At 35.4% G+C, this 26,723-nt stretch overlaps 1 protein-coding gene across 9 annotated transcripts in view; it reads right to left on the bottom strand.

Annotated features, from left to right (window-relative positions):
* MBP (myelin basic protein) overlaps positions 1–26,723 on the bottom strand; it is a 266,252-nt gene that overhangs the window by 105,468 nt on the left and 134,061 nt on the right. For all 9 annotated transcript variants that reach the window (XM_056823552.1, XM_016431730.2, XM_056823556.1 and 6 more), the window contains one exon: positions 13,939–14,032. In XM_056823552.1, the coding sequence (XP_056679530.1) occupies positions 13,939–14,032 (94 nt within the window). The remainder of the gene's footprint in view (positions 1–13,938; positions 14,033–26,723) is intronic.

The raw sequence follows: 26,723 nt of genomic DNA, 5'->3' as shown, positions 1-26,723 counted from the left end.
AGAGAGAAAGTTAATAGCACAGGTCGAAGACTAACTGAACTAGCCCAAAGGGCTAGGGCCTCCTAGCAACAACCATCCCACAAGAAGAGCAGAGAAGGCTTTTGAAGCTCAGCACTGCTAACCACTACTACTGGCTCCCCACACAGTAAAAATTTGAGCTTGTTGTGTGGTTGAGGCAGCAGCTGGAGAAATATTATCATTTAGAATACAGAAGACTGCAAGACTTTCTCCTAGCCTAAAGAGAAGTTTAAAGGGGGAAGCGAAATCAATCACCCATATCTCAAAATAGACCAGTGGGAGAACTAAAAACCACTATTTCAAAACTAAACTCTAAGACAATTGCATATTGCCCATTAAAGGTTATTTTGTCTTTTAGATATACTACAATCTATAGATGGTCTCAGATTTTTTGCCATTTAAACAATTCAGTTAAAAAAAATTTTTTTAAATATTTGTTTTGTTTGTTATGCTAAAATTCCCAGTTATTCTCCCACCATTCCTTTTGTCTCTGCACTAAAAGCATAATTTAACAAATATATATGTATATATATATATATACATATATATATGTATATATTTTCCTTCCTTATTTCTATCAGTTCTTTCTTTGGAGGTGGATATACCCAAGTCATTCTCCAAACAATACTTCTGTTGCTATTTAAATATTTTCTTGGTTCTGCTCATTTCACTCTTTACAATTTCATGTAGGTTTTTCCATGTTTAAAAAAAAAATAATCTGCTCATCATTTCTTATGGCATAGTATTCCACCACAGTCATATGCCACAACTTGATCATAAAAACATGATCTGGTACATGACATGGTATTCCCCCATAAACTTTAGGTGATCTAGTATCTGTAAATAATTTCAACAAACCTTTTCTAAATCCTTATATCATACATTCCAGGAAGATGAACCAAGATTATATTGATACCTCAACATTTTCCTTTACATATATATTTCAAGTCTTGAAGAAATGTCTATTTTCTGTTTAAGCTTTCATAATTTCTTTATTTCTTCCTTTTATACTTTGCTGGATCACAGAATCATCTAGATTATAAAAGGGCTTCTGGGATTCCCCTAGTTATTGTGTATTGCTTCTTTACCAGTACTTATTCTAACTTCATTACCAGCTCTCTTTTACTTCATGGTTATATTGTCTACTACTCTATTTATCACTGTAATTGGTACTACCAGTACTAGCTAGGGCTCTGTTCCTTCTTTTTTTTTGACTTGGGCTTTCTCCACTCCTATCTTCTATTAAAACTATTTTTTTTAGTCATGTCCTACTCTTTGTGACCTCATTTAAAGTTTTCTTGGCAAAGATACTGGAGTGGTTTTCCATTTCCTTTTCCAGTTCATTTTACAGATGAGGTAATTGAGGCAAACAGAGTTAAGTGACTTACCCAAGGCCACACACATACAACTATGGCTGAATTTTAGCTCAGATCTTTTTGACTCTAGGCATCACCTAACTGTCCCTGTGAAAAGTACAGAGCTGCTTAAAAGAAGGCTGTTATAGGCTGTACTGAGTAGCCCATCCCCGAGGGTCTTTAGGCAGAGGTTGGATGACCACTAGTGAATGATGTTAAGGAGGTATCTGATCAATTATGGGTTGGGGCACATAATCTTGGAGGCTCTTTTCCCACTCTCACTCCTCCCCTTCTTGTCTCCAATTGTTTTTCCCATGCTTCCAGGCTTTCTTATGAGGCAGTTCATTTCTTATTGATGCTGATGAGCTGCCTAGAGTGTTTCTCTCTTTTCATGTAAAAAACTGATGAATTCCAACTCATTGGCCTTGTTATGGAGTTTTCAAAGGCTGCTTCTTCTCTCAAAGGGGTGGGTTTTTGTTTGCTTGTTTTTGGAGGTGGTGATGGAGCAAGGGCAGGCAGGAAGAAAATCTATTGTTAAAGAATGGAATGTCCAACCCAAGAATTGTTCCAAAAGCCTGAGAATTTTGAAAAGTTAGCCATGTAGAGACATAAGGTGATGCTTCATTGCAACTCATGATATAAAGAAATAAACAAACATCTTTGTCAACTCAATTCCTAGTACAGCAGAATGACACAGAAAATGTCCATGGGAAGAAGGGACAAGGGCATAAGAAAGGAGATGTGAGTGTTGGTAGAGCTTAGTATACTAACAATATAAAAGATAGCATTCTTAGAGTTCTCTGCTGTGATAACTACAAGGCTCTAAGGAACTGCATGCTTGTCACTACCAGGATATCTCTACACAAGCACTAATGTGTGGAGTCAAAAATAGTACTTTTCACTTCTCTTTTCCTTGTTCTTATAAAAAAGGGAAAGCAAAGACATTTCACACTTTATTTTAAGTTGCATATGTCCTCATTTGAAAGAAACCTTTCAAATAGATTTGATAGAGATAGAGAGCTGCAGTCTTTCCTTTAATACCTTTTAGCTGTATGGTTCTAGGCAAGTCACTTGATCTCTTAGTTCTAGATATAAACCTCTTAAGACTTTAAGTTTCCAAGAAGTTATTTGGATCTGTATAAAGAGAGAAAGTTCTTCAACTGCAGCTTTCTACACTAATGAAACCAAAAGTCTGGAAAAAATGTCCATTTTTATATTAAAACATCACTGTGAAGACTGTTTTTTCTTAACTGATATATTTATATATATTTATTTTTTATTTATTATATATTTATACAAATATATATAATTTATAAATAGGTCTTATTTTATGGATTCATATTAATTACACTTGAAAAATTAAATTTAAAGTAGTTGAAAGCATTCTAAGAAAAAGTGTTCAGTTTCAGCAAAGTATAATTTTGTCTGAGGTAAAACCAAAAATCTTGATTGGATTACTAAAATTAACTCCTTGAATATAGCTAATCCACAATTTATGAATGAGCTGTATCCAAAGCTTAATGTTTAAGAGAGTTAATAAACATTTATTTAGTACCTATTCTTTGCTAGGACCTGTGCTAAACACTGTGCTGTCAGCCATCTCAAACCCTGAAAACTCTTTCAAATAGAAACCATGTTATAAGTACCATGCAGGTGACTCTAGGTTCTTGAATGCCAAGCCAGCAGGTCACAAGTTTTGGTAGGTAGTATTGGAGAGGCTTGGGGCTTGTTATTTTTGATGCATTTTGTGTCTATTATCCAGGAACAAAGATTGTAGAAGCCCTTTCTCATAAGGCTAAACATTGAATAACGATTCTTTTTAACCTAAGCATTTTATTAAAATTTCCATCATGGTATGGTAGGTATAATATCTACAAGAGTTCTTTACCATGTGTGCTGAGGTAGTTCTTTTCCTTAAAAGGTATCAAAACTATCATTTAGACTTAATTGCCTTGTCTCTTGGCCAGCTGAGTACAAATCATAAAGAGAAGATCCAGTGATTCATGGATGTTTGGTTAGTGAGACGCCATGGGCAACTAAAAGGCTGGGGAGCTGCATCTATCTGAATTAATGTGGTTTCCTCACCAAAAATCTTTGTTAAATATCCTTCCTTTGCTATGGCTATGTAAAAATCCTTCTGCTAGCCATTAGACAGACTACAAGTGTCTCATTTTGGTCTAGTCTCAGATCTATACTAGTAGAAGGCTGGCTTGGTTGGTTCTGAGTCATAATACATGAACAAATCATTTACACTTAGCCTTTCTGAACTTCAGTTTGCTGATGTATAAAGTAGGGATAATAATAATACTCTGTACCTCAGAGGGTTGTTTCAAAGATCAAGTGAGCTGATGTAGCTGTGCTTTACAAATTTTAAAGTTCTTAATACATGTAAAATATTATCAATATTAATTATGATGATAAAGAGGAAGAAGATGATATGGATGTACAAGAGGAGTTGCAGTATATATTCATTAAGGGAGTATTCACACCAACAAAATAATATAATCTTGAAGTTCTCAAGTATGTAATTGATATATTACATTTGTAGCACACTTTAAAATTTCCTAAGCTTATGCACGCACATTAGATCATTTAGGTAAGAACTGAAAAAAGTACATCTCTTTCCTTGTAGCTTCCCTGAAGAGAGGGGACTATCTTGCTGAACTTCATTTTTCTCCTAGGGTCATGAAAGACAGATTGTAGGGGTAAGATACAAGACAGAAGCTCAACTGAAGTCTTAAATTGATGGCACAGCAGTGCTCTATCTGGGGTCAACTGTTGTTGAATAATCAATCAATCAAAGTTTATTAAGGGTCCGGTACTGTAATAAGCATTGGGGAGTTTACCATCTAATAGAGAAGACAACATGCAAACAAATGTATACAAAGTAAGATATATACAGGATAAATAGGAAGCAGTTAACAAAGAGAAGACACTGGAATTAAGAGGAGTTGGGGAAGGCTTCCTGCTGAAGGAGGGATTTTACTTGTGACTTAATTGAAGCCAAGAAGGTCAATAAGAAGAGTAATGATGTTAGAGACTTTCAGGCATAGGGGACACTCAGAGAAAATAGCCGAGAAATGGAGTGTCTTGTTTGTTCTAGGAAGGTAGGGTCACTATCAAAATGTATGTGTATGGAATCACATTAATTCAGATGAATGCAGCTCTCCAGTCTTTTAGTTGCCCATGGTGGCTCACTAGATTCATCCATGAATCACTTAATCTCTTGATTTTTTATACTCAAGTGGTTGGGAGGTCCTTAGCCCCAAGCCAATTAAATCTAAAGGATAGTTTTGATGCCTTTTAAGGAAAAGAACTAGCTCAGTCCACAGGGTAAAGAATTTTTGGAGATGTTATGCCCACTGTACTATGGTAGATATTTTAATAAATTGCTTAGGTCTTTTTAAAAAAGTCATTGTTTGAAGTTTAGTTTTGGAAGAAAGGACTTCTACAATCTCGGTTCTGGGATAATAGCCACAGAATCCATCAAAAGTAAGTAAGCAAGCATTCAATGATATTTGAGAGACAAAAAGAGACTGAAGTAAGGATAGCATCCACAAAACTCAAAGGAACATAGAAACAGGAGAGGGAGAATAGAATATATTTGTTTGTCAACCAGTTAAGTCAGACCATCTTGTTCCTCATTTCAAAAGGGAATGGGAAAGGAATATGGAGTTCAAAGAACTTCTCCTCGGATAGAAAGCTCAGCAATAATACTGCAGTCTGACCACTTATGGAAATGCCAACTCTGATCCCCTCTTATCCATAGTGTGGAAAGTTAATCCTTTCACTGATGAATTTAAATATATCTCTTCATTGTTCCAGTTAACAAAAGAGAAAGATAGATACCACTTGAATTAAAAATACTGCTTTTTATAATCTAAGACACTGATAAGTTTGTTTTTCTTCTAAATTTCTGATATTATAATATGGAAGTATTTATTTGGAATGTAATTTACAATAGGAAAGCTAATAATTTGTGCAGCTAGCTATTTTCATTAAATTAAGTTTAGAATCTTAATCTGTTTTATTAGGTATAACCTTAAAACTTACATATGAAGATATATACATACATACACACATATATATATATATATGTATATATATATATATAATGCTATCTTTCTACCAACTTCCACTATAATTTTGGAGATGTTTCCACAAGGAAGCAAACTACCACAAGAAAGCAAACTACAAGTTTGCATTGGTGTAAGTTTTTTAAAAGGAACCATATACATTCTGTTGAACCTCATACAATCCTGTGAGGCTGGCATTTTAAGTTTCATTATGTCTCTTTTAAAGTTCTGGGATTTGTGACAATTGGGTCTTTAATTCAGGTCTTCTGACTCCAAGTCTAATTTGTTTTTTATTACCCTATCTGCTTCTCTAAAAATTTTTATTGCTTTCCACCATACACTATTATCCCCACCTCCCCAAAGTTGGGATCTAAGTCAGGCATATACGTTTTTTAAAAAAGAATTTGGATGCCTTTTGTTGTATATCAGCTATTTCCTGTTATAGCAGTCTTCCATCTCTTATTGACCAGTATAACAAAAAATGAAAAGATAAAAACAAATAGCTTTGCCAAATCAATCGGAAAAGTGACTATGTCTGACATTGTAGATTTAGCTGCTGTAGTCCCCAGATCAACCACTATCCTCTGAGATAGAGACTGATCTTCAAGGCATAATTCTTTAGAAAGATATGATGAGGGGCAGCTGGGTGGCTCAGTGGATTGAGTCAGGCCTAGATATGGAAGGTCCTGGGTTCATATCTGTCCTCAGACACTTCCTAGCTGTGTGCTCCTAAGCAAGTCACTCAACCCCAATTGCCCAGCCTGGTCTGATCTTCTGCCTTGGAGCCAACACTTAATATTCATTCCAAGATAGAAGGTGAGGGATATATATATATATATATATATATATATATATATATATATATATATATATATATATATATATATATATATATATATATAAGACTTGATTATTGGGGGGATTATATCTATTTATATATATCATTGTCCTATTTGCTGTTTTAGTGATTAGGCTATTGACTCATACTTGCCTCTCAAGCTTTAGGTATAAGTAGAACACTTAAGTGTCAAGACTTATTAAAAGGACAGATAACCCTATACTCCTTAATTTGTTCTCAATTTGTATCTGAGCAAAATTCAAAGTAGCTGTGGCTTCTGAAAATGATTTACTGAACACCTGAAGTTTGATTACAAAAAATCAATTCCTGTGTGTTCAGAAAGCCTAGAATGACATAATATTTAAATATCTTAGGGCGCATTATAAAAGAAACTTTTTTTTTCAGTGCAACAGTGGGGATAGAAAAGTAGCTAGAGTCAGGGTGAAGAAGGGTACAGGTGACATCTCACATTATATATGGGAAACTCTTAAAAAGAACAAGCACTCCAGGAAACAGCTGAAACAACTGTTAATTGATGGCAATGGTATGGCCATTGGGGCATTTAAAGGAGCCAGATAACAAACGGAAAGCACTACTAGAGTATCTCTTGGATCAAATCAGTCTCTACTTGGTGGTGGAAGAGCATCTAAGTTTCACTGGATGAAATGAGAAAGAATTGTAAGGATTGTGTTCTAGCAATGGAGTAGGTAAGAATAATGCAGTATTTATTTGCTCTGCTTTCTTCTGTGTCTCTGCACCTTTTATCATCATCATCTTTTTGGTACATGGGGTGTGCACATGTGAGTGTGTGGTAAGGATTTCTGGGTGTAGTTATTAGTCCTGGGGTAGACATGTAGCATGTACTAGGATTCAAGGAATAGGCAACGAGGTCAGATCTAGTCTAGTGATGCCTATCTGTATGGCACCATCCTGGCTGACTCAGGATTTCCATTTCTTGTAGTGAGTAGACACATATACATTTTTTTTAAAGCAAAGCTATGTTATCACTTAAAAAAAGAATTAAAGTTAAATGCTAAGTAACAGAAGTATTTTTTAGTGTTCCGTTATGTAGAAAGGTATTTACTGTTTGTTGTGAAACTTCTAGCTCAAGATGTAGGCAATAGAATAAACCAGAATATTCCAGTATGTTGTGTGGTAGAACTAAACTTATCACACATAATGAATTTGTTGTTGGATAAGTTTCAAACAAACACAATTGTCTTAAAATACAGTTATCAGATTATAAGCAGTGCTCCACAAATGTACCCTTGATATGTAAAAATTGAAGTAGAAAAATAATTATAGTACCATTGTTCCATTAAAATGAGCTGAAAAACATTTAGTAATTGCTCCAACTATACTTTTGTCCTTAGAAAACACATGAATGATTTACAGAGAGTGTTCATGGATTTAGAGTCAGAAAAGATCTCAGAAGCTGTCTAGTTCAACTTTCTCATTTTATAAATAAGGAAATTAAGGTTCACTTACCTAAAGTTAGTTAACACATATAAGGAAACCCTAGCGATAAGATTTGAACCAAGACTCCCTAACTCTTGAATGCTCTTTCCATTATACCAAAGTTACAGAGATTACTTTCATATGATTAGAATAAAATTTAAATGGCAACACTGGGTTCATTTTGTGGGACCCAAAACACAGTTAACACTTTTATTTTTTCAGTTCTTAGCTTTGAAAGAAAAATTGGTAACTACTCTGAGGAAGTTTCACTGATTCTTTGAAGAGGGCAGTGGTTCCCCCTGTTGGATATATTTGATATTTCTATAAATGTGATTTGAGGGATGATTAAAATTACTTAGAATAATAGAATTTTAGAATAATAGTTCTGAAAGGAGCCTTAGAGAAGATCTTCTCCAATCCTTTCATTCTATAGATGTGGAAATAAGAGATTAAGCAAGCTTCCAAAGGCACACCACTAATTAGGGGCAGTGAGGAGGATGGGATGGAGGATTAAAGTTACTATAGAAAACCTAGGAAGTAAAATGGTTGAAGTAAAATACATAATATTAAAAATCTTTCAATTATCTGAATCGTTTGAAAGTATGGTGGAAAACACCATTTCTCCCCTTAGAATAAGTATTTTGTATTACCTGTTTTCCAAAGCTGCCAAGGATTTGTGTTTCTTAAACAAGATAACCAGATTATAGCAAGACAACATGGTTCTACAAAACTTGGTAAAAACATTGTTATCTGGGTTATTTGGAGCATTCAAAGTTTTTCTTTCTAACGATTCAAAACAATATCATGGTGTTAGTATAACTTTCATGGTCTTAGAGGAACACAGACCTCAACAAGGTGAGATTCCAAATGTAAGAAAACCATGAAGCCCAAAGGAGATGAGAAAGGGCAGGATGAGAGTATTTAGTCTGTTAATAAACATTTATTAAATATCTGTTAGGTGTCAGGCATTGCACTAAGTGCTAGAGGCAAAAAAAAAAGGTGAGGGGGGAGGGCAAAAGACAGCCCCTGCTTTCAAGGAGCTCCAAGTTTTGTAGACAAGTTGATAAGCACACAAAAATGCTACAAACACAATAAAGAGGAAATAATGAAAAGAGGGAAGGGAATAGAAATAGCAGAGATTGGGAAAGGCTTCTTGTAGAGCTCATTATCTTTTCTCTTCTTGTACTCTCCTAAATTCCCTGTTACTGTCAAGGGCAACACCATTCTTCCTGTCCAGTCTGGCTGAAATATAGATTATATAAAGGAAAGTAGTGATTGAATTCAGACAACAGGAGTTTATACTAGATTTGGTAAGCACTGAAAGTCTTTGAATAGAATAGTAGTATGATCAGAGAACTGGGAAAGGGAAGATTATTATTTAGAATTGAAACATCAACTGGAGAATTCTAGATCTAGAGGCAGCAAAAACTATTTTGGGAGGTGATTATAGTAGCCTAGATGAGAAGATATGAAGGCCTGGACTAGGGTTGGTAACAGTGGGAATTGAGAGGAAAGGATGAATTCAGGAGACAATGTAGACTCAGAATCAACAATCTATTCAACTAACTATACGTCTGGATACATTGCGCTCTTCTTGTTGTTGAATTTGAGTTGTGTCTCACTCTGCATGACCGCATTTGGGGTTGTTTTTTTGGCAAGGATACTGAAGTGGTTTGACATTTCCTCCTCCAGCTCATTTTACAGATAAGGAAATTGAGGCAAACAGTGTTAAGTGGCTTATCTAAGATCATAGGACCAGTAACTGTCTGAGGCCAGATTTGAAGTCAGAAAGAGTAATCATTCTGACTCCAGACCTGGAACTCTATTCACTGCATCATATAGCTGCCAGGAGACAGAATAGCATAATGAAAAAAAAAATCAAATTTGGATTCAGAGGTTCTCCATTCAAATTCCAGGCAGGCTCTGCTACTTGCTATTGAGTTTCCTTGGGTACATCATTTCACTATTCTTGGACCTCACTTTCATCATCACACAAGGAGAGGGTTGAACTAAGGTTTCTGAGAAACTGTGATGCTGGGTTAGTCACTTAACCAGTCTGCCTCAAGTTTCTCAACTGTAAAATGGGAATGATAATAATACCTACCTCTAAGGATTTTTAGGAGGATTAAATGATATATTTGTGCATGTCTGCATATGTGCATTTGTATATACACATGTATTTATGTGCATATACAGAATATATATGGATATATATAATATATAATTAAATACTTTCCATGGCTGTTGTGAGGATTAAAGGAGATAATAATTGTAAAGTGGTTTAGCACAATGCTTAGCACATAGTCAGTGCTATGTAACTGTTAAGTATTTTAGCTATTTTGTAAAGTGCTTAACAAAATGCCTAGTAGAGAGTAAGAGCTTAATAAATCTTTATTCCCGCTTTCCCCACTTCTGGCTAAAACTGGGTAGGTTCAAAAATGACTAAATGATTCCAAAGTTGTTAGACTGAGTATCTGAGAGGAATGTGGTACCATTAACAGATGGAAAGGTTATATTAGGTCACAGGAAATGCATCTGCTTTGTATTACAGAATTCCTGTTCTAAGTCCTATTCAGTCATACTTAAGCTAGGGGAGTCTATGATCATTTACTTGTGAAGAAAAAAAATGTTGCTTAGAAAGGGATAACTTAGAGAGCAGTTCAATTTGCTATGCTTCTCTCATATTTCCAGTTATATAAGTGTGAAGACTAGATTTAGCTATCTCCTGATTGTAACAATGAAGATACTTAGCTCTTCCTTTATTTGAAGATTAAATTGTAATCCCCTGATTGTAACAATGAAGGTAATTAGCTCTTCCTTTATTGGGAAGATTGCATTGTAATCCACAATCTATTTTTAGATTTTAATCCCCAAAAGGTGGTAACTCAGTATTTGACATTTTAACTACAAAAAGTTGTTAACTACAAAAGGTGAACTAACCAAAAAAGGTGTTAAGTAACCAAAAAAAGGTATAATCTAACCAAAGAAGGTATGACGTAAAGAGTGGGCAGTCTTGGAGAGAAGCTTCCGATGTGATTGGTAGATGTGAAATTTAGGGGAGGTGACACAAAAGAAAAAGATCTTTAAAAAGAGGATCAGAGGCCAGAAGAAGATATATTTGATTCGAGATTCCATTTGAGGAGATCCAAGAGTTCTTGGCCTCCGAGTTGGCCTGGAGGAACTGGACCTCTGGAACTCATGCAGGAGACCTCAGACTGCTTTTTCTTTTAGACAGTCTCCATTGGTGAGTGAAAGGCTGACTTAGTGACCCTGCCTTTTAGGCCCATCGTTTTTGTGAGAAATTTTTCCCCTGGCCAGGATTTAGAAATTCTATCTGGTATCAGAGGAAGCCAGAGCGCGCTCGCTCTCTCGCTCTCTCGCTCTCTCGCACTCGCGCTCTCTCTCGCTCTCTCTCGCTCTCTCTCGCTCTCGCTCTCTCTCGCTCTCTCTCGCTCTCTCTCGCTCTCTCTCGCTCTCTCTCTCTCTCTCTCCCTCCCTCCCTCCCTCCCCCTCCCCCTTTATCTCTTCCCTAATATCTTCCCTCTATTGTAAATAAACTACCATAAATTCCATTTACTTTAGTAACTCATTTTGGGATTTAGAAATTAAATCCCTGGTGACTATCTAATTAATATATTTCAATCTCAACCACAAATAAATTTAACAATAAGAAATGCTAGAAATAAGCTTATATAATATTGTTTTTCCTGAAGAAAGAATGTGTCTTAAATATTCTTGTCCCCCAGTTTTAAAGTTCATTTGTATACACTGATATGGATGGTACTAGCTAATCACAAACATTTACATAGTGCTTTAAGGTTTGCAAAAGAAAGCACTTTACAACTATTATCTGCTTTACTCCACACAATCACCCTATGAGGCTGGTGCTATTATCACCTTTTCCAGTTTAAGAGATGAGGAACTTGAGGTTAGGAGAAGCAAAGAGATTTGTCCTAGGCTACACATTTGTTAAGAGTCTCAGGAAGGAACTGAAATCATGTCATATTTCTAGTTACCGTTCTATCCATTATGCCATCTAGCTGCCTTGGTGATATCCTGTGTCTTGAATGTTCATCCCAGAAAGGTTAATGACTGTTTGGAGGGCTATCAACCACTATTTCATTTTTTTAAATGAGTCAAAAGCCAATCAAATTACAACAGATTCTCTGCTTCACTCACATCAATTCTATAAGACTACCAATAATCAATCAAAAATCTATTAAACACCTATTATGTGCTAAGTAAGCAGTTGGTTGGTACAGTGGACAGAGTTCTAGGCCTCTTTGATTAAGAAGATTGATCTTCTTGAGCTCAAATCTGGCCTCAGAAACTTGTTAATTGTGACCCTGGGCAAGTCACTTAACTCTGTTTGCCCCAGTTTCCTTATCTATAAAATTATCTGTTGAAGGAAATGACAAACCATGCCAGTATCTTTGCCAAGAAAACCCCAAATAGGGTCAAGAAGTTGGACACAACTGAAAAATGACTTTACAATAAAAAAAGGCCAGACACTGTGCTATTAAGCTTGGGAACAATCCTCATACTTTCTGCCAATACTCCAGCATCAAGGGTAAGATGGAATTTCTTTGAAGGATGATAGAAGGCTGGCTAAAATTATTGTAAAATCACTTTTACCCACAATATATAAAAACTAAATGATTTACATATACTTTTTGCTATTTCTTCGTCATAATCTTATGAGAATGTCATAAAAGCCCATCTATAATCAGCCTGGATAGATAAGAATTGGAAAGAAATCTAGAGAAAATTTGCAAATAGAGTTGTTCTTAAGGATCATGGAGTCCACAGAAATTCTATTTAGTTCACATAGTCTGATTTGACTCTGCTGTTCTTTATCAGTACAAACAATGCAATCACTCCTAGATTCTTCTCCTTCCTCCAGCTCTCCTTCTATAAATCTCTAATAATAATGGATATTTCTGAACTTAAAGGTTCAAGAGTACTTTGTACTCCTTATCTCATTTGATTGTCACAACCACACAGTGAGGCAGGTATAGTAGGAATTCTTATACCTATTTTACAGCTGAGAAAACTGATGCTTAGAAGAGTTCTGCTGCATCACAACTGGTACCTCATGGATGGGATCTGGAGCAATATCTCCCTTAACTTTAGCTCTCTTTTCATTAAGCCCACTGCTTCTAGCATATAAAAACATTAAGTTTACACATACATTATTCTTAGAGTTGTTAATCAAATTACTGTGGAATTCAATACAAATAAAATAAAAATCAGACAGGTTTGTATTGTATTTGTTTTGTGCTTACTATCTGATTTCCGTTAGGGCCATCTGTATTTCATTCTTGCTTTGGTTTGGGTCTTTGGATCCATGTTTATTTTTATAGGGGTCTTAAAATAATGAAAAACTAAAAGTCTTCTGTAGAAAAAGGAAAGAGAGGTGTGTGTGTGTGTGTGTGTGTGTGTGTGTGTGTGTGTGTGTGTGTAGGAACAAAAGAATGGAAAGAGGAAGAAGAGATACAAGTAGATTCCCATCATAATAAGACCTGGTAAGAAGTTGAGTACAAAAAGACAATTTTATAAAGAAGCAATGAGAATGGGGTGGAGGGTGAGGGTGGGAGGTAAAAATAATATTTGCTCAGCAGTTACGTAAAACATAAATATTCAATCAATCAGACTGACCTTGGATAAAGAAAAGCAGATTTTAGTGATTTTAGCCTGCTACCTATTTGCATTCACTCATTATTCTGGCAATACCTTAAAGTCTTAGATTTTTAGAACATTTAGATTTTAGAATTTAGATTTTAGAACATTGGCTAAGGGGGGAAAAAGAACTTTTCTTTTAAAACTGTTTCTGATCATTTTTTCATAATGAAAAGTCAAAGTTAACAAAAGTGAAACACTTTGGGGTATTTTTACTTCCTCATTTGCTCATTTTTATGAGAAATGCCAGTTTTTCTGAAAAACCAACCAATTCCTATAATATAAAGAAACATGCTCAGAGAAACAATTATAATGACCACAAAAATTCTAAGTACACTAAACAGGTTATCTTGACTACTAAAGCCATGGGTACCTCTCTATGGGTTTACACAGTATTTTATACATAATATTCTCATGTACCTCTAAACACATGACAGATAAATGAGAGTGTAATCAAATATTGTGTGCATTTATTCTAGATATCCTCCATTTTCTAGTTCCTGGTGTTACATACCAAACACATCATTGTCTTCTGGGGTTTCCTGAGGAAGTTCTTGAATCATAGTAGTTCGCTTATTTTCTATCTGCCCCACATTTGTTTCAGCATCCTGTAACAAAAAAATCACATGTTGAAAGATGTGTTTGATGGCTCTGTGATCTTTTATGATTTCACAAATGAAGCTAAAAATTCAGTCACACCTTATTCAGTGTGATACTTGTCAACATCTTTCTGTAAAATCATAGAGGACATCTAGTCCAACACTTCAATTTAAAGATGGAGGAAGGTGAAGTCTAGGGAAGTTATTACTCATTCAAGGTCACACAGGTAGTAAAGCTCAGAAACAGTATTCAAACCCATTTGACCCCAATACCAAATGAGATACTCTTCCATAGTAGCTACCTCTCCAAAAGGCACTGTTTTTTAAAAAATGGTCCTAAAGCAAGTATTTATGTATATTCTATTTGTATATTATAGCTCTTTTGAGCAATTGTGATTAGTGGTTACCTATTTGCCAGATACTTTAGCCCTCAATCAGTAAGATCCCATGAATTATCTTTAGTAAAGTAGAAAGAGGTAGATATTTCATTTCATAGGTAGTAGGAAATGGAGAGAAATGAGGAGAAAGAAAAGAAAGAAATAAGGACTAATATGGACCATAGAATATGCATAAAAGATGTACTAATGTGCTCATTATGGGTCTTTGCCATGTATAACCCACAAAGAGTTTAGGGCTCTCTCTCTGCAGGTGATATCAGGAAAAGACCTTTTTATACTCTCTACTATGGTGTCTCTTTTTTATTGTAAAACATCAAATTATTTGTCCTCAGTATCTTTTCTAAAAGAATGATCATGTGTAAAGAATCTAATATCTCTGTAAAGTGGGTCTATTAATATTTATACCAACAACCTCATAGAGTTGTTCTAAGGACAGCCCTCTCTAAATCGGACTACTATATGAATGTGGGGCAGCTACATGGCCCAATAGATTGAGAGCCAGGCCTAAAGATGGGAGGTCCTGGGTTCAAATGTAACCTCAGATACCTCCTAGCCTTGGACAAGTCACTTAATCCCAATTGCCTAACCTACAGCTCTTCTTCTTTCCAATACTTAGTTTTACTTCCAAGATAGAAGGCAAGGGATTAATAAATAAACAAACACCCTATATAAATGCCCAGACAGAACTACAGTGGGAGATGGAGCTAAATAAAAGAAGACTTTGATGTTTTGTTGTTGGCAGATATACATAACAAAGGCAAAAAGATTTTGACAGTGGAGACAATGACTTTTTTTTGCTAATTTCCTGCCTCAGCTTCTTTCAGGGAGCAAGGGATGGACATGGTTAGGCCATAGGTTAGACCTATGTTTTAGGAATATCAATAATTAGTCAAACATATAGGTCAAAAACAAACCAATTTATAAAACCTTTTTAGCTTCACTCTGTTTTGTAGAAACTTGAAACTTTAAATATAGATTTTTACTAAAAAAAGCTCATAAATTTAGAGTGAAGAGGCATTTTAGAGGTCATCAAGCCCAACCTCTTCATTTTTAAGTTGATGAAAATGCGGCCCAAGAAGGTTAAATCAATCTCTCTGCTAGTAAGTGCCTGTGGCAATATTTCAAACTGGGTCTTCTTGACTCCAAGGTCAGTGTCCTATCCCATGGAAAGTAGTAACTATAGGACATACAAGTCTTTTGACAGTCAGGGAAGTCCCCCCCCCCCCTTTTTTTTAAGTTTCTCATTTGTGTGAGCTTAACTTTGATATATTATGCAGTGTCACCATTTAAACATTCTTGAAATACTACTTCATTGCAGGTGGTGAGATGACATTGAGGAAAAAAAGCTTGAAAAATTAGCTTCCTTAGTGAATCAATGACCAAAAGAAAATCCAAATGTTTGATGGAACACAATGTTAGAAATGTAGTGGTTTCTTTTGAAACACAATAACCCAATATAGTCATCCTATAAACTACTCAGTATCTATATAAATAATACAATTTCCCAAATTCAAAATGCTAGATTCCGAAGTGAAACAATGTGTTTAACTCATATAACTTTCAAAGGCCAAAGAGAAGTTTTCTGAATATAGTCAAAATTCAGTTTTCCAGTAGCATTTCATCTGTTTTTGGAGTGAGCCATGTGATTGAGGCTTCCTTTTGGGAAATATGATGGTGGTTAAGTAGATGAAATACTGTGTTTGAGTGAGGAGACTTGGGTTCAAGTTAATCTCAGCTCTGCTTTTTACCAGTTATGTGACTTTTAGTTCACATAATTTCGCCAAGGCTTAATTTCAACATCCTTAAAATGAGGGCTAATACTTCTTGATGCCTTATGGTGGTTCTCTGTATAGGGTGTTTCTGAGGTCTTTTAAGCTATCACTGCTGTAATCTTTCTCATAATGTCTGATGTACATTCTCTATGATATGACCCATCCTTATTATGCATATACACAAAAGCACGGTAAGTTCTGCCCTTTCTTGCTCTGAAGATTGTAAATGAATCAATATTGCTTAATTAATAACTCAAACCTTTATTCCCCTGCTATTACCTTTGTGCATGGAAGTTCATACCTTCACCTCTGTGGAATCTGAGTTAGCATTTCACATGAAGCATCCCAAGAAGGAAAAATAACCTAAGTGCTACCAAAAGATCTTTGATTTTTCCTTGAGGGGATAATTCACCTTTTTTCTGGAAAAGTAGCTAAAGAAATAAAATTATGTAGCAGGATTTGGCTTCATATCACTTGGCACTTATCCTTTAAGTATTAATTGCCTCTTGCTTCTTTTGCTTTCACTATTAAAACCAAACTCTGTTCCCAGTAATAAGACAATAGATAAAGTATCTGTCCAAGACCAGATGGTTCCATGGCACCTGGTATTAAAGGCAAAGTTCTCCATGTGTAGTCCTTGTTAGCCAGCCTTGAATAGTTCAAGAACAAGCCACTTTCATAAACGTATCCCCCTCAACCAATTACTGTGCTCAAAAATTCCAAAGCATAGATTTGGAAGAAGAGATAACAGATGAGAACTTGTTTTACTAGAAATCATCATCATGGAACTCCCCCAAATGAAGGAACTTCTCTGACACATAAGGATTTTTTCCTAAACCAAAAGGAAGATCTGGAAAGTCAAATTTGAATTACTACACCAATCTTGTAATTCAGATGGGAGTATGCCAGCTCACTTTGAGTCTCCTGCTTCAGTTAACTATATGAAATATCCTTTAATTTTTTTGGATATATGTTATATGTGTGAACCTTTCTCTTTTCTCTCAGTGCAAACCCAGAATTAACACCTAATTTCATTTATTAAGACAGGCTTTTGCTTTTCTAGCAAGAGTATAAATTCTTCTCAGGCCCTCAATTTCAATAAGTGTACTCTAATTCAAAGGCGTTATAGGGGAAGCAGGACGTTATGGTTCAAATAAATATATATGTATGTTTGAAATTAATTACTTCTAACTGTATATTCCTAAATGATTCTAAACAGAAATATTTCTTATTTTTGGATTATATGTTCTCTATCCTATCAAACAATTCCTTTGAATTAATCTTACTTGTTTTCTCATATAATAGCCTAAATAATGGCATTAATATGCTCAACTTGAGCCACAATATTCTTTAAGCAGGGGAGGAACTATGTTCTTCCTTTCAAAAATCTTCTAATTTAGAAATATCATTGATTTTCTAGGTATTTCAAAAGAAGTTTGGATTTCTTTATTTATTCAATGTCAACAATGTTAGTTAAATACACCACAGGCAGAGAACTTACTCCAATACTCTTGAAGTAGCACACTGATTCTTTGCTTTCTCACCCAACACAGAAACATGAAATATCTAAACAAGTGAGGGAGCTCCAGTGCCATAGCCATCACTAAGAAGCTATGTACCATCTGAGAGTTATTCAGGGCATGAAATAGCTAAAGACCTTAGTTCCTACTTATTTCTCTCCAAAGTTTTGTCCCCATTGGACAGTTGCCCAATCGAGATTCTGTTAATCTCACAAAAGTGCTTTCTGGAGATGGAGGAGCAGGACACATTTACTGATGTTCACTAGACTATGCTAAGACACAAGCTGTATGACAAGATTAAGTGGTTTGGAAAGTCCAAAGGATACTAAAAATTCACTTTAAATAATAATGCATGCTTAAAAAATGTCTAAAAGTAAGCTAGAATTTAGAAGACAGAGTTTCAGAGAATGGGTAGCTAGGTGGCATTGTGAATGGAGTACATGACCTGAGGTCAGGAGAACTAATCTTCTTGAGTTCAAATACTTCCTTAGCTGTGTAATCCTGGGCAAGTTACTTAACTCTGCTTACTTCAGTTTATTTATCTGTAAGATGAGATGGAAAAGGACATGGCAAACAACTCCAGGATCTTTGCCAAAAGAAACCCCAAAACCCAAATGGTGGCAAGAAAAGTTGGATGCAACTTGAACAACTTTACAGTCTTCTATAGAGGTGATATACAATTAAAAAGTGCTTAACTATTTCTTGTACCACTCGAAAATACTTCACCAGTAGGAGAAATTCAAATTTGAGGTGTAGAAGAAATTCATTTTATTAGAAACACAGCAGCAGTGTGTCCTAGTGAGTGAATTTCTGCACTTAAATTTTCATTGAAAAGTCACCAATGCAAAGCAATAATTCCAATGCATCAAATTTCAAATGTGACAAAATAATTATCATTATTTTATATGTCCTATCCCTCCACCATTTTTAATCTTTACTTGACCTGTATTAGAAGCCTCTATCCTTTAAAAATCCTCACTTACCATTGCCATTCACTTAATCAATCATTTGGTGTTTCCTCCCTTTCACAACTGAAATAAAAAAAGGTGCATATACTTCCTGCCTCTACTTCCTCTCTTCTCACTTATGCTCACAATCTTTTCTAATTTGGATCATGACTCCATCAGTCAATTGAAACTACTCTCTTCAATAATGATGCCTTAATTGCCAAATCCATGACCTTTATTCATTCCTCATCCTTCTTGCCTTCTCTTTGGAATTTGATACTGTTGACCACACTCTTTTTCCTTGATACACTCTATTCTCTAGGTTTTTGTGATGCTACTTTTTCTTGATTCTTCTACCTGAGTAATTCTGCCTTCTCAAAATCTTTTTTACTGAATAACCATCTATGTTCTGAGTCCTATGTAAATTCCAAGACTCTGTCTTCTGTTCTCTCTCAATTGTCTTTCTCAGTGACCAAATCAGTTTTTATTGGCTCAACTAGTATCCCTTTCTTTCTGTTTATCTCTGTCTCTATCTTTGTATACACATATTTGTGTATACACATACATAGATATGACATCTCAAATTCAGCATGTTCAAAATAGAATCCATTTTCTCTCCCCCAAATCCAATTCTATTTCATACTTCTCTATTTCTGTTAAGGGAATCACCATCGTTACTCTTTTTCATATTTTGGGAGTCATTCTCAATTCCTCACTCATCCTCACTCCACTTATCCGATCAGTTGCCACATCTTTTTTTTTTTTAATTTTACTTCCACAATATTCTTCTCATTCTTCCTGCGTCTCTACACACATGACCAATACCCTCACTGAGACCTTCATCACCTCTTTTTTGGACTTCCAATAGGTCCACAATTGGTCTTTCTATCTCAAGTGACTCTCCTTTCCAATACATCTTCCACAGAAGGGCCAACATAATAGTCCTAAAGCACAAGTACTCCTGCCCAATAAACTCCAGTAAATTAATTTTAGCCTCTGGAATTGGATAGAAACTCATTTATAGTCCTTTGCAAATTTGTTCCAACCCAACCTTTCCAGGCTAATTATAAATTACTTCCCTGTGTGTACGCTATAGTTTGATCAGCTGTCCTTTACTGTTTATGACATACAATGTCCTATGTTCTATCTTCAAGTCTCTGTCCCAACTATTCTACTTTAAGCCAGGTATGCATTGACTCTTTACCTCCCTCTCTTTGTATTTCTAAGCTTCTTTCAAAATTCAGCTCAAAACCCACATCCTCCGTAAGCACAGTCATAATTTCTCCAAATGCTAGTGCCTCCTTCCTGAAATTACTTTGTTTTGACAAAGAATATATTTTGTTTATATCCGCATATATGCATGCATATTGCTTCCCCTGAAAATGCAAGCTCTCTGAATACACAGATTGCTTCATTTTTGTTTTTTGATGAGCACACAGTAGGCCCTTAATAAATATTTATCTATAGGTTCATGAATTGAGATAATGAAAATTTATCTTCATTTTTAAAATGGGGACATTCGGTCTCAGAGAGGTTCACTGACTTGCAATGGCCACAAAACTAATTAATGTTCCAGCTGGTCATCTTTTTACTACAATCATAATGGTTTCCAATAGCAGGATATACTATAATATGTATGGTGGCAGCTAAGTGGCGCAGTGAATAATGCGAGGCTGGAAGTCAGGAAGCCTCATCTTTGTGAGTTCAAATCTGACTTCAGTCATTTATTAGCTATGTGACCCTGGGTAAGTCACTGCTTGCCTTATTTACCTCATTTATAAAATGAACTGGAGAAGAAAATGGCAAACCACCTCAGTATCTTTACCAAGAAAATCTTAAATGGGGCCATGAAGATAATCATCAGATGATAATTTTCAGACATGACTGAAAACAACTGAGCAACAACAGCTATTTCTACAGAAAAATTATTTTGTTTACATAATAGATTTACATAAAAAGGAATAGAAAAGAAAATAAGCATTTACATAATTTCTGTTATGTGCCAGGTACTATGCTAAGCAATTTAAATAGTTATCTCAATTAATTCTCATAATAATCTTATGAGGCAGACGCTATTATTATTGTCTCAATTTTACATATGAGGAAACTGAGGCACACAGAAATTTAATGACTTGCCTAGGTTCACTCAGTCTGTAAGTGTCTGAATCCAGATTTGAATACATGTCTTCCTGACTCTAGGCCTAGTACTCCAACCTAGGTAATGGGGAGTGAGAGATGCTATACAAATGTGCTGGATTCAGAGTCATTGAGTTAAAATCTCAATTCTATTCCTTACTACTTTGTGATTTTGGCCAAATTTCTTAGCCTATCTTGGCCTCAGTCCCTTTACTATGAAATGAGGGTTTTTACTTGATAACCTGTGATGTCTTTTTCAGCTATAAATCTATATAATCCTATGAAGTTGCAAGGTAGTAAGAGATAAGGCTTGAGATTGGAAAATGGAGGAATTAATTTTCATTCGTAGCTCAGCATTATATGAACTGAAAGACAATGGGGAAAGGAGGAAAAATGTACAGTTTAGGAGGGACACACAAAGACCAAAGTTCCATTTGAGATCCAGGAGATTAGGAACTGTTATTCCAATAAACCTCAAGATATATCCTATATTGTCTTCCTGCCTGAGGGCATTTTCCATGTAGTTTGGTTTCCTCATTTGAGAAGATGAGAACTTGAAAAGAATCTAGTATCATTTCAGATTATTAGAAAGCATTAAGGGGTCCTTCAGAGGAAGGAAGAAGTAATTAAGAAATTAAACTAAAGTAAAAAATATTATGAAGAGGCACAGGGAGATTAAAACCAGTTCTAAGATATTAGTGAGAGCCAGATGAAAAATAATGTGACAGAGGAGAAAGAGAAAGCAAATAAACCTGAATCTTATTCTAGATTTACAGATTTCCCCCACGAGGGGTAATTCTGGATAATTGTGCAGTAGCACCATCATCTGATAATCCACTGTTCAGTCGTTTCAGTTATGTCTTACTCTTCATGACCCCATTTGGGGTTTTCTTGGCAAAGATATTGGAGTGGTTTGCCACGACCTTCTCCAGTTCATTTTACAGATGATGAAACTGAGGCAAACAAAGTTAAGTGACTTGTCCAGGGTCACACAACTAGTCTGAGGTCAGATTTGAACTCAGGATGACAAATCCTGACTTCAGGCTTAGTACTCTATCTGCTGGGCCACCTAGCTGAATATAATTACATACAATTTACCAAATATTTGTTGTTGTCAACTAAGTGCAAGGCTCTGAGGTAGGTGGTAAGTCTGATCAAAGACAAAGATGTTAAGATCTCTCCTTGACCCACAAGATATTAAAAAATAATGGAGGAGAGGAAACATAGATATGAATAAAAGGTCAGACTAAGTGATCCTGAAGTTCCCTTCTAGCTATTAACATTCATTCTATGACTCTGATATGAATTATAATATTGTTAGCATGTGGGAAAAGAAAGTGTTAAGATTAATCAGAAGATGGGCAGATTCCTTCTGACTACAGTATGCATGTTGGAGGCAGGGAGAGGGAACAATCTAAGCTGGACTTTGAATGCCAGAGAAAGTTTCAAAAAAGGAAAAAAAAGGAGTATATTACTTTTTTTAAAAACATTTACCTTCTGTCTTAAACAGAAGAGTGGCAAAGGCTGATCAATTGCGGTTAAGTGATGAGCCCACGGTAATACACAAGGAACTGTATGAGACTAGATTAGAACCCAGGTCCTTGTGACTTGAGGGCAGGTATTCCATCCACTATGTTTACCTAGCTGCCCCTAGTATATTCCTTTTTGAACAAAATGGTATCATAATGCAGTTTGGCTAACATCCAGACCATGTGAAGGTAAGTAGTGGGATATCCTTTGGGTAAGAAATCAAAGTAGGTTTGAGTCTGATTGTGGAAGATCTTAAAGCAAGATGAAAGAGAATGGATGCTTTTAGATGGCATACAATGAGGAACAATTGAAGATTTTGGAAAAGGGGCAGTACTAGGAAGATTAGGAGTCTACTTCTATGATCCAGAATAATAAGGAAGATCTGACAATACTAGCAAGGAATATGATCATGAGTCTCCAAAGATACTAAGTAGTTAAGCAATTAGGGTGGATAGAGCACTGGAATTGAGTCAGAAAGATAAATCCTCCATCAGATACTTACTAGCTGTGTGACTATGGACAAGTCACTTTGTCTCACTGTGTCTCAATTTCCTCATCTATAAACTGGGGATAATAATAGCATTTAATGTTGTAAAGACCAAATGTGACAATATATGGAAAGTGCTTTACAAACCTTAATTTATAAACCTTGCTTGCCAATGCTAGCAAGTATATTGGTTTGTGGTTCCCTACTTAGGGGCATATAGAGAGATAAGGGGAGAGATTAATGCATATTTATAATATAATTTTAAAAAGATTCTTGCCATAACCTTTCACAATACCTCTAGAATTCCATTTTCAAACATCTTCTGGATGTTTCTACTTGTATATCCTATCAGCATCTTATAACAATATATGGATCAAAATGGATCTCATTATCTTCTTCCTCCAAACTTTCCCTCCTCCAAAATTTTCCATTTTTTTTTAGGCACAACCATCTTTCCAGAGACCATGGTGTCTGCTGAATTAGATTTTCAATGCTAAGTTTGGGAAACTACTTTTTAAAGGGGATACTGTCGAGCACACTTAAAAGGAGAGAGTCAGATAGTGAAAGGTCTAAAATTTATATCATTTAAGGAAGATTTCCTTTAACAACTTAACTTTATTTATTCTTTGGAAGAAGAGAAAAATGAGCCAGCTATATTTAGGAATATCATCAGTCCCTTATAATACTAACAGAATAGATTCTATTATATGTTCCCTAAACTAATCTAAATATTAATCCATTTCTGTTCTTATAAAGAAACTAAGAATTCTAATCACCCCTCAAAATTTTCTTATATAAGAAAATAGGTTCCTTACTCCTTCCTATGCATAATTTCTATTACAGAGGCTAGTGCCACATTCTATTTCTCATGTGACATATTTTCCCAGAATCTTAGAGTTAGAGGGGATCTCTGAAGTTTCTTGGTTCATCCATAGGTAGCTAGATAATACAGTATATAGGGTATTATGCCAGAACTTAGTGCAATACCTGGTACAGGGTAGATATTTAATGTTTAATAAATGAACATGAGTTCAAATCTAGCCTCAGGTACTTGCTATTTGTGTGAGACTGGATATATCCTTTGACTCTGTCTACCTCAGTTTTCACATCTGTAAAATGGAGTTAATAACAGCACCTACCTCTCTGGGTTGTTGTGAGATCAAATGTTTATATATATATACATATATATATGTATGTATACACACACACACACACACACACATATATATATATATATATAGTTATAAAGTGTTTTGTAAACATTAAAGCACCAAATAAATGCTAGCCCATGTCTACTGTAGAAGACATTTGGTATTATTACTATTGTTATCTTGGACCTAAATAAGAAACATTTTGACAATATACTTGACAAAATTATGGTCATCTAGCCTTTCCTTACAGATGTAGAATGGTATTTCCCCCAGAGACAGTCCATTTCATTTATGGATAACTTTAATTATTAAATGCTTTTCCCTTGGAGCAAATAGATGAATCCCAAATTTACCTCTCCAAATCTTCCACCCATTGCTCCTCATTCTGTTCCCATGGGCCATGTAGAACAAGCCTACTGCTGCTTCTATCCTATAGCCTTCAAAAACTTGAGGGCAGCTACTCTATCTTCCCCCTAGATTTTTTCTTCTCTAGGCTAAATATAAACATTTTCTTGAATTAATGTAGTATGATCTTTGAGTCACTTGCCATACTAGTTGCCCTCCTTTGGAAGCATCCCAGCTTATCAATGGACTGCATGAATATTTCTAGAAAATGTAAAGAAGCAGAATAGCTCTCTTCGATATCTACAGTACCACCATCTAGAAGAATTAGATTTATTCTAAATATCCTATGTTATTTTAGAAAGCAGAATTAGGACCAATAGATAGAAATCTTAAGGAAGAAACTTTGGACTCAATAGAAGACAGACATTAAAAAATGTGTTCTGTAGCCTTAGGAAGAAATAAATGTGACATCTACCATCACTAGAAGTATTGAAAAGGAGTCTGTCAGTCATGGTATAAAGATGATTCTGGTCCTAGAAAGAAGGTTAGAAAGGATGACCTCAAAAGTATATTCCAGTTCAAAGATTCTATAACATAATATGAAAGGAGCATATACTTCTGCGGTGGAAATGGGGAAAGGAGGTTGCTAGCTAACTGGAACTTTAGATCTTTCTCAGTATACAAATTATGTGTGGTACCTGAGAGAATTAAACTGTCTCTTTCATGTGCATGAACACAAAATTACCTAAAATAATGAGTAGGATGAAAGAGACTTCCTGGGATGGTGATAATCAAGTTTATTTATTAATTTCTTATAGTGCCCATAGCAATAATTAGAACCATTCTATGCATAAGCAAAAATATATTAATTCCTTTGAGATTTGCTTGTTTCTTTCTGTTATAAGTCATTCTGGCATTTCCTCAGTATACTCAATTAATGGAGTGAGGATAAAAGCAAATGTATTGCAAAGTTTAATATAGATTTGCTTTTTTCTCATATGTGAGTCTTTGCCACTATTGGCACTACACATTTTTCCTAACTGGTGAAAGTATTTTGCTCTGCCATGTGCTTATATGTGCTTTTCATTCAGCATCCTGACATCTTAGCAGTTGACAATATTTTCATCCTGCCAAAATTCTTTTATTATAGTGTGTAGGCAAATGGTTAGAATGATCAGATCAAAGGAATGACTTGCTTTTATTTTTGAACCATCTGGAAACAGTCTGTTCACTGGCAAATGGCAGGAAGGGAAGGGGGCTAAGACAAGGAAGGGAACTTTGGAAAGGATGTAAAAATGAAATAGAGGAAGCCATTTCTTAAGACTGACTGATAAAACTAGTATTCCCATGCTAGAGATGTTTGAGAAGTGTATGAGATACAGTAGTTCACAATATCAGTGATGGCACTATCTGAAAATACAAAGGTACTCCCTGACCATGAGGTCTTTAAAGTCTAGTGTGGGGGATGATGGCACGAAAGCAATACTGACTCCATGGGAGGACATATGGGTTGTCTTTTGGTTGTAAGCTGTTCTTAGGTGGATTGCATACTAGGCTGATGGTGGATGTGACAGGGACAGGAGGTGAGATTAAGATGGGTAAAATACTGCTTAGCCCGAATGGGCTAGACCTAGGAGGTGGAAGCCTGCTTTGATTCTGTCCTTCACCTTTTTTTCTTGGTTCTCCCCTTTTGAATGACTTAGATTCTTCAGCAATATTCCACAGTCTCAATCAAGTGATGAGGATGGAATCTAGCCTGCTTTGGGGAGCAGATTCAAATTTGGAGAGTTCCTTTTTACTTTTTTAATTGCTTCATGTTGGAATTTTTAGCTTCAGAACTTAAATCAGTTTAGTGATAGTTATTATGGACAGTGTCACTATTTAATTAAGTATTTTTATAGGAAAAATGATCATTATACATGCAACATATATTGATAGTAAAATATAGACAAGAGTGGGGACCTCTGCTGACAGGTTGGAGAATCATAGGATAACAGGCTCAGTCAAAGATGTTAATCCAAACAAGTCTTTTGCAAGAGACTGATACTGACTGGCAAATATAAAAAAGGAAATGATTTAGTTTGCCAGAGATAAGGGTAGTTATTTTTTGAATTACATGTGAAAAAACTTGGAAATAGACTTGCAAGTGAAAGAGGTATGACTAAATATAAAGAGAGGCAAAAAAGTAAACAACCAGAAGAACAAAAGGTGAAGGTAAGGGTGAAATATGATGTGATAGAGAACAGAGTTCTCTTCTAAAGGGAAAGAAGCTTAAAGGTCATGGTTATTACTATAGTCGTTTGAATTTTGTGTGGATGACAATAGAGGATTTTTTGTGACTAACGGTAAGAAGTACACATGATGTCTAGCACTGTACAAAACAGTTGGGGAAAAACTTGAACAAAAGGTTCAAG

Source organism: Monodelphis domestica, chromosome 3 (assembly GCF_027887165.1).
Source record: "Monodelphis domestica isolate mMonDom1 chromosome 3, mMonDom1.pri, whole genome shotgun sequence".
Lineage (NCBI taxonomy): Eukaryota > Metazoa > Chordata > Mammalia > Didelphimorphia > Didelphidae > Monodelphis > Monodelphis domestica.
This window is presented reverse-complemented; position numbering and strand designations above follow the sequence as displayed.